Source organism: Fopius arisanus, unplaced genomic scaffold (assembly GCF_000806365.1).
Source record: "Fopius arisanus strain USDA-PBARC FA_bdor unplaced genomic scaffold, ASM80636v1 scaffold00059, whole genome shotgun sequence".
NCBI classification, from domain to species: domain Eukaryota; kingdom Metazoa; phylum Arthropoda; class Insecta; order Hymenoptera; family Braconidae; genus Fopius; species Fopius arisanus.
This window is the reverse complement of record NW_011887798.1, coordinates 823,849-837,587: the sequence shown is the minus strand read 5'-3', so window position 1 is coordinate 837,587 and position 13,739 is coordinate 823,849. Positions and strand designations below refer to the sequence as shown.

General features: G+C 37.7%; 3 protein-coding genes across 3 annotated transcripts in view; 2 read left to right on the top strand and 1 right to left on the bottom strand.

Annotated features, from left to right (window-relative positions):
• Positions 1-136: 136 nt before the first annotated feature.
• On the top strand, positions 137-1,281 carry RpS25 (ribosomal protein S25). The gene is made up of 3 exons (XM_011308417.1): positions 137-216; positions 585-677; positions 968-1,281. Exons 1-3 carry the CDS (start codon positions 214-216, stop codon positions 1,229-1,231), a joined length of 360 nt encoding a protein of 119 aa, XP_011306719.1. The 5' UTR covers positions 137-213; the 3' UTR covers positions 1,232-1,281.
• Positions 1,282-1,476: 195 nt separating this feature from the next.
• On the top strand, positions 1,477-3,028 carry Tssk (Testis-specific serine/threonine kinase). The gene is made up of 3 exons (XM_011308416.1): positions 1,477-1,804; positions 1,948-2,121; positions 2,208-3,028. Exons 1-3 carry the CDS (start codon positions 1,712-1,714, stop codon positions 2,973-2,975), a joined length of 1,035 nt encoding a protein of 344 aa, XP_011306718.1. The 5' UTR covers positions 1,477-1,711; the 3' UTR covers positions 2,976-3,028.
• An 891-nt stretch (positions 3,029-3,919) lies between these two features.
• The window catches only part of LOC105268661 (unc-112-related protein), a 24,531-nt gene continuing 14,711 nt past the window's right edge, over positions 3,920-13,739 (bottom strand). Inside the window, exons 3-7 of the mRNA XM_011308415.1 lie at positions 7,077-7,310; positions 6,543-6,811; positions 5,981-6,400; positions 5,011-5,439; positions 3,920-4,901 (exon numbers count right to left, since the gene is read on the bottom strand). Of these exons, the coding sequence (XP_011306717.1) occupies positions 4,251-4,901; positions 5,011-5,439; positions 5,981-6,400; positions 6,543-6,811; positions 7,077-7,310 (2,003 nt within the window). The 3' untranslated portion in view covers positions 3,920-4,250. The remainder of the gene's footprint in view (positions 4,902-5,010; positions 5,440-5,980; positions 6,401-6,542; positions 6,812-7,076; positions 7,311-13,739) is intronic.

Below are 13,739 nucleotides of genomic sequence, written 5' to 3'. Positions count from 1 at the left end.
GAACGAAAAAGAATTGAGGACCAGTAAATTGATTTTTTAATTTTTAATACGGGATCATTTTAGTGTTCAATTCATTTATTCGGAGTTATTTCAAATCAGTGAAGTGACATGGTGTTGTGATGGTGATAGTGATGGTGTTGACTCACGCAGTGACAAAATGGTGGATCGAGAGCTTCCGGTGTCAATTGTGCTCTTTCCGAGTCGTCAGCCATCATGGTAAGTACGAGGCGAGTGTTTCAAGTAATATTTTATTAATTAAAGGCTTTTTATTGGCTTTTTGTGGATAATAAACCGAGAGAATTCCCGGGAATTTCGGATTGCTTTGAGTTATTTGTGATTGTGACCAGTGAATTTTGGGTTTTGAACGATTTTTGGAGTTGTCGACATGTGACCACATGGCTTTTTCCATTGTTCGGGAGTTGATTAATTAATTAATTAGATTGTACAGTGGAGGGTGGAATTATTCTCTAGGTTATCTTTGTGTTTTTTTTTCTTTTATTTTGGGGTTTTTGAGGTTCTGGGGAGTGTTTACTCGTGGATGGCAATCTAACCTCTCATTTCTAATTTGTGAATTGCTTTTTCAGCCGCCCAAGAAGGACACGAAGGGGTCTTCCAAGCAGCCCCAGAAAACCCAGAAGAAGAAGGAGGGAGGATCTGGAGGTAAAGCCAAGAAGAAGGTACGTTTTTACTAAATTTATTGCATGACAGTATAAAAAATCAAATAAAATCTCTCACAAGTTCTCTCCCATTAATTAATACGAGATTCTCCTGAACTTTTGGAGCATCAATTTTTTTAAAATATCATAATTGACTTCGAATGATGTACACACCCTTTGCTTGACACTCTGTGGAAGCAAAAATCTGATTTAATGAGACTGACGAAGTTAATTAGATAAAAATTGGGGGCGAACTAGAGATTAGAGTACGGTAGGAGTTGTCAATATTTTTTTTTATTAAACAATTGCAGAAGTGGTCGAAGGGAAAAGTCCGTGACAAGTTGAACAATCAGGTGCTCTTTGATAAGGGCACGTACGACAAACTTCTTAAAGAAGTACCTCAGTACAAACTCATTACCCCCTCGATAGTGAGTGAGAGGCTGAAAATTCGAGGTTCACTAGCTAGGCGAGCTCTCATTGAACTCCAACAGAAGGGATTGATCAAGCAGGTAGTTCAGCATCATGCCCAGCTCATCTACACTCGTACCACCAAGGGCGATGATCCTGCTGCGTAATAATATCCCTGTATAAATCGGTTTAATAATAAAAAATCTATAAACCCACATTTCAATAGTTCATTTATTAGCTCTGATTTTTTTACATCGAGCAACACCAGTTACGAATAATTACTTAAATAATTAATTTAATTAATTAAATTAATCAAATTAATTAAATTAATTAAATCAAATAATTAAATAATCAATTCAAGTCTCAAATTATCAATTTGAAAATTAATTTTTGTCGATTAAAACTCGGAAATTAGACTTTTATTTTAATTTAGGTAATTGATAGGGGGAAAATGTAGATTAGATAGTTCGAAATGAGTTTCAGCTTTCGATTGTTTTACGCTTTTTAAAAAGTTATGACTGACGCATGACACCCCGGATTTTAATAATTAATTATTAATTAAGTATTAATTCAAAATTCCAGTTGATTAAATTGTGTTTGAAAATTGGAGTGAAAATAATCAGATGAATCAATGAGGAGATTTTGGTATGGCCGCGAGACTGAGCTCCCTGAGCCCAAGAAACTCGGAGATAAGCGCTCTTGAGGAGCGAGGCTATCTCATTGGCAAGAAGATTGGACAGGTTAATTAAATTTCCCCTTAATCACTCATTAAAAAATAATCAATATAAATATTTTTTTCTATCTTTCATTTTCTCTGGCAGGAAATTCCAGATTTTTACACACAATTTCTCATAATTATTAAAATTGATAAAAAAATATTTAGGGATCGTACGCAACGGTACACCTCGCCGAATATGTTGCGGGTAGTGGTACAAAGAAAATGCGCTTGGCGTGTAAAATATTCGACCGTGAAAAAGCGCCGAGTGATTTCCTGGAGAAATTTTTCCCCCGGGAACTGGAGATTCTGACAAAAATAGAAAATCCTCACATCATACAAGTAATTTTAAACATTTCAATGTACTAATTTATTTATTTTTCTCGGTGAGTGAAACAACTCGACACGAACTCAACTCGAATCCCCAGGTCCACAGCATCCTGCAACGAGGCCCTCGTGTCTTCATCTTCATGCGGTGTGCAGACAACGGTGACCTCCTGGACTACGTTCTCCGTCACAAACAAGTCCCCGAGCCCCAGTCCCAGGCGTGGTTTCGACAGATGGCCTCGGGCCTGCACTACCTCCACTCCAAGAACATCGCACATCGTGACCTGAAGTGTGAGAATATTCTCCTCTCCAGGAAGTTCCACGTGAAACTCGCGGACTTTGGATTCGCCAGGTTCTGCGTGGACTCCGATAACCGAAGGATCCTGAGCCACACGTACTGCGGTTCAGCAGCTTATGCAGCACCAGAAGTCGTCTCCGGAACCCCCTACAACCCGAAGCTCGCAGACGTCTGGTCCCTCGGGATAATCCTCTACATAATGCTCAACGGGACGATGCCCTTCAACGACGACAACCTGACGAAGTTACTGCGCGACCAGATGTCCAGGAACTGGGTGTTTGGATCCAGGACCCAAGAAACTGTCTCACAAACAGCTAAAAGTGTTGTACGTCACATCCTGGAGCCGGATATCACCCAGAGGTTCACCCTGGATAAAGTTTTATCGCACGAGTGGGTGAGAGGGAAGAGGGATAAATCCGGGAGTGGAGCCAAGGGAATTCACACTGGACAGTCGCAGGTCATGGGGATGAGGCTCTTCAAGAATGGCGAGAAACTCCAGGAGAATCATTCCAGGTCTTCCAGGGACGTGGGACACAGCGAGGGCTCACAGAAAAGAGAAAGCAATGTCTGAATGTTAAATAAATTATCATATCCCATTGTATGTACCAAAATTAAATAAAAAATCCATGAAAATTACATATTTGTTTATTTAATTATCCATTAAGTTATTTAATAAATAGAATAACTCCTCGATGCTCCTGTTATCCTGTTAAAAATTGGCAAAAATTTAAAAATATTGGTAAAATTACGATTTTTGAATCTCGTGCCACTTCCTCGCTATTCATGTGCTCCTGATACAAATTGAGAAAAATAGAAAATTTTGCTAAAATTTGAATTTTTGACGACTACCTCTTCGCTACTCATGTGCTCCTGATACAAATCCAGTAAAGATAGGGGATATTTTCGTTAAAATTTGACTCAAAAATCCGCGATTTCTATCAGGAGTATAGAATAGCCGAAGAGGTGGCACGACATCTCTCCAGAAAACTAAAATTTTGCCGTGAAATTCGAGTTTTGTATCAGGAGCACAGAATACCCGAAGAAGTGGCACGATGTTTTCAGACTTAGCATATTCAAAAATTTCAGAAAATCGAGATCATGGATCAGGAGCACAGGTACAGGAGGTGGCACGATGTCTTCCACCATTTCGTCAGCTATTTTCTCTGCCATTTTGATGTTAAAATCCTCCATCAGCATTTGTTTAAATAAATACCAAGTTATTTAATAATTTATTTATACAACTAAAAGGTTCTGGGAGTAATAAAAATGCAAGTCATTTAATATTAATTATATTTATTATACATCTATTATCTATTTAATATACAAAACTATAATTTTCATGTATAATTTTTGGTTAAATGTACATACAAATAAGTATAAGCATAAAACCGATGAATAATGAATAACAGGTGATAGTGCAATTCTAAAATTGATTCTACATTAAACAATAATTTACATTTTATGTGGATAAAATATTGGCTAACTGCTGCAGGTAGCACCTCTTGAGATAAAAAATATCTCATCAGATCCTGCAGCAGTAATTCCAACAGGACAAAGCAAAACTCGAGACTTTATATGAATTCATTGAGTTAAAATATCTAAAAAAAAAAAGAAGAATAAATTCTCAGTAAAGTATTAAAATGAAATTATCCCAAGAGATAATTTCTCGATTAATAAACCCAATAAAATCATCTAGTATAATAAATTGCAGGCACTAGGGTACCATCGACTCAAGTATTAGGCACTTTACATAAATAATCCGTGGATAAATATTTATAAGATCCACGAGGTTCGATTTTTATGTACAAAAACGAAGAAAAAAAAAAAATCCTCACACGCGACGGAGTTAAACCCATCCCCCAGTGAGTTTGTGGAACATCTCCTCATTGAGAGTCTGATTAGCCTCCTTAGACCTCATCGAGAGAAAGATGTACCCGCCAATGAACTCGTGAACGACCTTGCAGTCAGCGGATTGCGTCTCGAAGATGATGTTCTCCTCCTCGAACTGCACCATCATGTGCTTCACCTCCCAGTTGACATTCCACGCCTTCATCGTGTTGTATCTCCACGTCTTGAGATGATCACCACTGTGCAGATCCATCCTCATCAATCTGTTGTTGGCAATTCCCAGGAGTTCATCCTTAGCTTTGGGTGAGAATCTGACAATAAACAATGAGATACCGTATTCAGGCAGTGACTGCCAGGCCTTGATGTAATTTAATTTCGCCTCGACGAGAGGAAGATCCTTGACATTGGCATGAGCCTCGAGAATTCTCTGGACAATTTTACCCTTGAGTTTCTTGGCGAATCTGGGAGCCACGTAGTCCTCGGGGATGATGTCCAAAGAGTTGGGACTTATGGCTGGTGCTGGAGCTGGTCGCTGGAGCTGGAGGAAAGCTGTGATGCTGTTGACTTCACTCTCGTACGAGGAATCAGCCAAGGAGCGGCCTTTGGCTGCCAGACGACAGGCTGCCATCCATTTTGCGTACTGTTGTTCCTGAAACCCATTAATAAATGACCAATTATATAATAAAAATATAAATAAACGGAAATAAAAGCCAGAGATAAAACAAAACAAAAAAAATAAAATTAAAACAAAAACTCACAGTTTCACATCTGATCCACATCTCCGTCATGCCATCAGCACTTGGTACCTCCAGCCTGATCCCATACCTTCCCTGCGCCAGGTTGACATCAGGTGTCACCTCGCATCCTCTCAAATTAATGACGTGTGCCGGTAGCTCCGAGCTGTTGCTCTCCTCCCTGCTCTTGTACAATCTCAACTGCAAATCACGACAGGTAAACCAATACCTCTTGTACGCCTTCAGTGTAAATCTCTTAGGCTTGAAGAATCGCAGGTAATCACAGAGCTCAGGCACCTCCATGATGTTGCACGAACCGTTGGAGATGCTGCTACCCTCCAGAGTCACCTGGAGATCCGTGAGAGCTGCGTCGATATCGTCCTCCGCTGGTGATGACGTGCCATTTGTCTCGTAACTCGGCTGGGGTACACTTGCCTGCAGATTCACCTGAACCTGAAATTATAAAAATTTTTTCACAGTCAAGGAGACGGCGCTTTTAGGTCTAGGGATGTTTTATCCGCTCCATTTCACATTGTTTCAACGTATCGAGACGGTTTTATCGATCCCCCAGATGGACGTAGGTGTGTAACGAAAACACGGGTCATCGACGTGGGTCGAGACGACTGGCACGTGGGAGACGTGAAGGTGGCATTTGCCATACCAATTTTGGTATGGTACGCTGATTATTTTCACGAGGAGAATTAACCGTTTTCGAGTTATCGATTCGACTATCGGGGATTCAGACTCGCCCACGCTAATCTACCAGACCGATTCCTTTATTCTCAACATTTTATAAATCCCAGAATAATTTTTTTCACTCAAACAATACAAAATCTCACCCCTCAGTGAAATTATTATTAATTATTCTGCGATTAATAAAATCCAGATAAATTTCAAATCGAATTTCGATTAATAAAATCAAAGAGGATAAATTATTGTAGATAATTTAGTAGTAATTTTTAAATTATTATGGATTAAAAAAGGATAAAAATACCTGAAGTGCAGCGAACATTAGCATCTCCTCCTCGGTGCAGTCGATTTCCTCGGCGAGGAGCTGCCACTTGGCCTGCTCATAAATCATGTTTATCCTCACAGAATCGGTTTTAGGATTAAGATCGTAGAACGAGTAGAACTTGAACTTGAGCCGTAGTGTGTCGAATTCACGAATGCCCTGCTCCATGATGGAGAGGGATGAGTCTAGCCAAGCGACATTCATCCTGGCACGCTCAATGAGGCTCTTTGGGCGGATTAATTTTGATCGAATGTCCGGTGACACCGAGGCGGGACTCTGAGCCAACGACTCAGACAATCCACCGTTCAATGCCTCCAGTGACATTGTACTGTTGTTTGCGTTGAATGAGCCAGTACTACCAAAACCCGATGAATTGTTGTTGCGTTTCCATGTCCCTGTGTGCTGTTAATAATTTGTTTAAACAATTAATTTAATAACTCTTTAATGTAATTACCATTCCACACCAGAGGGAATTCCAGTGGGATTTTTTTTAATAGAACTAAATAAATAGCGAATCACTGGAATATCTTCAGAAAACACTTACTGTCACTGGAGAACTTATCGGAGTGCTGTGATTTCTGTTGTTGGGTGTCACTGGTGCACACATGAAGGGACTGCTCTGGTCGAGACTTCCAGTGGAGCCCTTGGGACTCTGGGAAACCGGAATGAACGTATTGGTATCCGCTGGAACAGTCCAGTGGCCATTTTTCTGATTCTCAATCTTCTTCTTGGCAACTCGATCCTTCAAATTGCACTTGAGATCACTCAGCTCCAGAGGTTTGCAGAACGACAGCTCCTCAGGATGTCTGATCCCTTCAATCAATTCAAAATTCCAAATCAAAATCAAATAAAAAAAAAAATTTAATCTCCAAAAATTATGTTGAATTCAATGAAATTATTCTGGAGAATTGGGGACAATTCCCTGGTGATTATTATTTATTCTCTCCCGTGAGTAATTAACATCTGTCATCAAAACAATGACTCGATTGTTATCCCTCGTTAACCCAATTGCAACGTCACCCACAAGACCTTCGCGTGATCATAATTACTGACTGTATATTTTATTTAAAATAATTACCAAGCTCCTTGCACAGATTGATAACAGCATTGAATGTTTTCACTGAAAAATCAACGCGACAGTCAAGACACCGCATATCCGGCAGCTGAACTCTCAGGGTTTTGTGCATCGGTGTGAAGTGCAACAAAGCATCAGCAGCAACTCCATACTGATCTAGAGTACTTCGGGTACGAGTCAGCCATGAATTACGCTCAGACCACCAGAGTGCATGATCAGACCAGTCCATCGCAATATCTGTAGACAAAAAATTAAACAACATTGTTTATTCAACCGGAATTGATAATTGCTCTAGGCAATTTGGATCAATTCAATCGGGGAATCACCACGTGCTGGACCAATTGACCGAGGTCATGCCACCCTGGATGACTCAATTGACCGTGAAAATCACCAGCAGATGGTCGAAATTCCCCCCCTCTTCGTTCCACCCCCTGGGGTAAAATCGAATCCCTTTGTCTCCCGTTCGCACACATTTTCCCCATTTTTATTTTTCAACCCTCGTAAACCGAGAGAGGTATGAAGCTCTTCAAGTTATCCGACACCCTCGACGTCCTCTCCGCCCGAAGGGAGTGGCACTTTTGCGAGAGGCGGAGTAATAATTGTCTCTACACCCCTGGGGATTATTATTACTGGAAAAATGAAAAAAAAATGGAAAAAAAATGGTTTCACTTCAGAGGAGTCGTTGGACGGGATTGGGATTAGGTAGGAAGGGGAAACAGGATAATTCTCGATGTAATTTTTACAAAAAAAATTATTGAAAAAAAATTATTGAAAAAAAATCCAGACCGGGTTTCGAACCCGGAACCTTCCGATTATGAATCGGGTGGTCTTCCAACTGACCTATCCGACTTCTATCCATTTATATATTTCACTTTTCTTATATATATTACATTCCACATTTTCCTTACGTCAGAGAAATCGTCGGATAGGATTGGGATTAGGCAGGAAGGGGAACAGAATAATTCTCGATATAATTTTTACAAAAAAAAATTACAAAAAAAAAATAGGATTGGAATTAGGTAGGAAGGAAACAGGATAATTCTCGATATACTTTGTACAAAAAAATATTATTAGAAAAAATAGGATTGAGATTAGGCAGGAAGGAAAATAGAATAATTCTCAATATAATTTTTTCAAAAAAAAATTATTGAAAAAAAATCCAGACCGCGATTTGAACACGGAACCTTCCGATTATTAATCGGGTGTTCTCCCAACTGACCTATCCGGCTTCTAACAATTTTTTTATTTCGCTTTTCCTATATATATCAAGCACCGCCGTCCTTTTTTACATAGAAGAGTGAAATTTTTAGTGTTTCCCATTTTTGTGATGTCAGAGGAGTTGTTGGATAGGATTTGAATTAGTTAGGAAGGGGAACAGGATAATTCTCGATATAATAATGGTTGCATTGCAGCCGTCTCGTTACTCGGGAAAATAATTCTTCATAAATTTTTCTGTTGGGAATTGGGGGAAACAGATGTCGAGTGCGGGGGTGAATTTTCAAAGGGGAATTACACACACATGTACCGGATACTGAGACCATCTTGGCATGTGGTTGAGGGGAGATGATGGTCGTGAGATTGATGGGATAATATTTCGGGGATCTGGATTTAATTCATATCAATTTCAATGTGATAACCATTTATTTTCGTATTAATTTCAATTTTTAGACCCTCAAAATGCGTTTTTGTATTTGGAAATTTCTCTGGAATTTCAGGGAATTCTCTCAGGGTGTCGGATAACTTCTCTCAGCAATGAAATATTGACCGGAGAATTGTTTTCCCCGAATTGATCAATTCATTGTGGAAATTGAAATTAATTTCAATCAATTTTATTTCATTTATTCAATTTTCGATGGGAAAATTCGAATAACAATTGATAATTTAATTCAACAAATTGGAATTAATTCCCATTAATTCTATTTCATTAATTCAATTTTCGATGGCAAAATTCCCCGGGAATTCCAGGGACTTCTCTCAGCTGGGATGAAATATTGATCGTAGAATTTTTTTCCTTGAGTTGATCAATTCATTGTGGAAATTGCAATTAATTTCAATCAATTTTATTTAATCAATTTAATTTGCAATAGAAAAATTGGAATAATAATTGAAGAATATCTCATCCTTCAATTGGAATCAATTCCCGTCAATTTTATTTCACTAATTCAATTTTTGATGTCAAAATTCCCCGGAAATTCCAGGGAATTCTCTCAGGTGAAATGACATAACAATGGAAAAATTCTTCTTGGATAATCGATAAATGATAATTCAATTAATTTCTTAACAATTCCCTTCTATTCTTGAGATCTATTTATAACTGGCAGCTGTCAACCAGAGGGAATTCCGCAATTCTAAAATTTCGAGGCAGAAGGACTTCTGTATAAACAACCTTTTCATCGCGATCTCAAACATTTAAAGTGAAACCACCGGAAACCCGATCCAGACGCTGCCATTGGGGATGAGAAACACGTGTTAAATCCACAATATCCGTTTTTCATAACCAACGGAGCACGCGCCAATGGAAATTCTTCATGTAATAAACTAAAAACTCAAGGAGCTGATAAAATTCTCGAGTGCTGTAGAATAAATTCCATCAATTACCCCGAAAAAAATCGGCAACAAAACCTCTCCTAAAACGAAATTCACGGAATTCCTAGTGGCAATTCCGTCAATAGAAACTCCATCGCCTCAATTTTTTAAACTGTACATCGTAATTGAGCCCTCATTACTCGTAAATTATTTTTCAAATGCACCATGTAATGTAGTTTTGTACCAGTGGTTGTTATTCTCGGTTTAAACACATGGCTCTGGCCAACGGCCGCGATATTTTAAAGAATTTCTATTTCTGGATATCCACCGACGTTAAATAAACCATTTATGTATTAAAAAATGAAGTACATAAAATGGAGAGGTTGTGTAACGGAATATTGAGGTCTACGATCCGTCGCCAACGGTCGATTTATCGACGGATGTGGGTCGAGACGTACGGGCGTGACGCCAATTGTTAATTAAAATGAAAAATATCGAATGAATTTCAACAAATGCCGCGGGAATTTAAAGTGAATGTTTGAAATTTGTTTCCCATCGTATCCGGTTTTGAGAGAGACATTTGGTTCCCTGAATCGACTCTTGTGAGTCCACATTGCCTCATGGCTTGGGGTAAAGAAACCCATAAGTGCTAAAACAACCACAAGAAGAAACCCAGGACCATTAAACCGAGACAGAAAATCCGAGAGTGAAGACATAAAAATAGTCCAGTCATTATTTTACTTTGATTATTTTTCATTAATCGAGTGACTAACAATAATTTTGTTGCTAATTGATGAACAATAAAATAAGTTCATTTTTTTCAAGACCGATTTTTCCTCCATATCTCGAAATCGAAGGGGCATATCGATTTTTTTATGATAACCTTTTCCATAGAAAAAGATGAGAGCAACAAAAAAGGTATCGACCAAAATATCGGTATCGCCTCTCGATTCCGAGATATCGCTTAAAAACTTGTCACTAAAAGAAATCAATTGCCAGAAATTCAAGGAATTCAGACTAATAAATTAATTATTGCACGCATTAATTAATCAATAATAGAATTATGATGGACTGAACCCAGAAAAGGGGTAATCAACACTAAACACTGACTTTATAGTTCCTTTATTTTTATTTAATTCCCATTGTCCCCGAGAAATCCGAAAAAAAACACGAGTGGATTTGTCCACAAGGGGCACGTGGCAGTAGTTTTGTCAACAAGGGAGAGAAAACTTGGGGATGAATTGAAAAAGTCTCGTCAAAAGAGAAAATACTTGTGAATTTCGCATGAATTCCTCGTCAATTTGTTATGGCACCCCTCGGTTAAGGGACAGAGGGTGAAAAGATGAAAAATATAAATCGAATTTCGAGAACGCCCTAGGCCCAAGATCCCAGAGCCCTCCAGGCCCTTTATAAATAAATAAATCTACATACGACCTCTCAAATTTATTATTAAATAATTGTGATAATTCATCATTCAATGGGGGAGTCTCTTTTTTGAGATGAAAAATATTTAGTGAGAGTTTTAGTTTCAGAATGCATCATGCAGTTTAATTGTCATGTTTAAATGAGGGAGAGAATTTCTGCGCCACTGGTGGCCCTTAATTCACGGATCTAAAATAAGAAATGACTCAGAGTCGCCCTGATACGCCTTCAAATAAAATTCTTAACACATTTGTATCACCCCGTGACACCATGACAACTGAAACCGAGAGGAATCAATTGAAATAATAAATCCATCAAATAAATAAATAATCAATTGTCTCCAAAAATTGTCTCCCAAAATTATCTCCAAAAAATCACAAATTTCTCCCTGAATTTCCAGAATAAATAAATTCAATGGAAACAATCAGCTGATTATTCAATAAATTTTTTAATTAACTGTCATTTGATGATGGATTTTTTTTTTTCGTTTTGTATTAACGGTTCGGTTGTCGAGTAGATTTTTTATAAAGTCGAGAGGACCGATGAAAATTTGTTGAAGCGAAAAAATGAGATATTACCGGTGAGTTTGAAGACTTAAACATTTAAAAGCACTTTAGCAAAATGTCGCAAAGACGTGGGTTTGAAACACGAGTTCCCGAGGGGCTCGTCTCACATGGAGAACGCAATTTATTCCTCTCTTTGACATAAAAGGCAAGCTTTCACCGGCGTTTTCACAAATCCCTCGATACGAGAAAGGCAGAATAATCAGCCGCTCATTTATCATAAATTCAACGATTAAAAAATAAATATTGTCAAGAGAATTTTAATACTCCCCACATTTTCCCGACATTCATACATGAATAAATAAATGAATCGTTATTTATTGGGTTGAGGACTTTGAGACCAACTACATCGGATCATGAGTAGCCGTATGTCACGTAATTAGAGCGCGATATCGATGGTTATTACTGATAAATTGTTAATTCGTCGTGACTAATGCCATCGCGTTCAATACGCCAGTCTGTGATCAATAATTTTTTATATCTATCATTTATTCAAATTCAAATTAACAAATCAACGACTCCAATGAAAATTACCAGTTCTGCAAAACGTTAATTTTCCATTTTTATAATCAAACGACAAAAAACTTCAATAATAATTGAATCAACAATTTTTCCCGATTGACTATCCCTTTAAAAAAAAAACATGTAACGTTTTTTATCAATTTTTTTCGGCTCATGCCTAAGCTATAAATATCCCATATCAATAAAATAATTATTTCTCAAAAATAAAAAAAAAATTATTATATTTATCAATCGAATTTAATCAAATTTAAAAAAAACCAATTATGGCTATTTTTTTAAATAAACAAATGGCCTAATACGGATTATAAAATGAATAAATCATTATAATAATAACAATAAATTACATTACTATTATTATCAATTAGAATTATTTCAAATTATTATTTCCAATTGTTTGTTTTTCTATCTGCACATGAGATGATGAGAATTTCGTCTGACTAATGCTTAATTGAATCAGCAGATTCCCCTCATGACCCCCCCCCCTCCCCCCGCACCCGTATAATCGATTAATGAGGGGAAAAGTGGGCGTCAATATGATTCCGATAAATTTCATAATGCCGGGAATTTTTGAAAATGACAAACGCACACGCATTTATTGTGCGTTGTCGTAATGTTATGTACCCATAATCCCAGCATTAACTATAAATAAAGTCAGTTCACGTCCCCAGCCCAGTGTAGCATAACTTGTACATCCATTACGTGTTACATCCCACAGTCATACTCGATTCATCAATAAAAAAAAGGATAAAAAAAAACGAAACTGCACGTTTGAATAAATTTTTAACTCCCCCAACAATCGGTTGATCATCTCGTCCCATTAACTCGTCTTATCTCGGGTGCAACATCAACTCGAATTATATTGTAACACGAGGGAATATTTACGGGTTAAATAACCTGGCTGAACAAAATGGAGGATTACTGGATTTAATAACAGATTTTAAATGCGCGCCATTGAATTTTTCTTTGGATTTTTTTTTTTTCATTCGCGATGACAAAATTCTGATCTGGAATTTGTTGTTTGGGAACTCGATATTGTTTAATCAACTGAATAAATTTTTCAGGGCAATTGTCGTTTCGTTTTTTTTTGTAAACCGATGGCGCGTCGTTGACGTCATCATCACTAATTTTAAACGTCAAGTTTAAGAATATGGATATTTCAGAAATGAAGGGAGATAGAGAAATTTTGATGGGGAGCTTTTTTGTAGAGCGATGTTCGGGCTACAAAAAAGATGTTAATAAACATTTCGTTATCTCTCTTCGTTTAGGAGATATTCAACGATAAATGGGACTAATCCGAAGGCACTAATCCCCAGTTGTCAAAATCACTTAAAAAATTTTGATGGCTGACATTTTTAGAATAGAATTCAGGGCTCAGAGCTCAGGGCTCAGGCGAGAAGTATTTTTTAGAAGATAAGGAAATTTTAGAAGATTTTTAAAATAATCTGTTGGATTTTTACGAAATTGAAATTTTTCTGCGCGGCATACGCCAGTGAATTTGTTTTTTACCTCGAGTCTCTACTGTTTGAGAATATTAGAGAATACTCTTTTCAGTTAGAATGGAAAGCCGAGGGGACAATGAGACATTGTGAGACTCTCGTCTGACTTCAGGACACGCGTCGCCGGGTGTTCACCC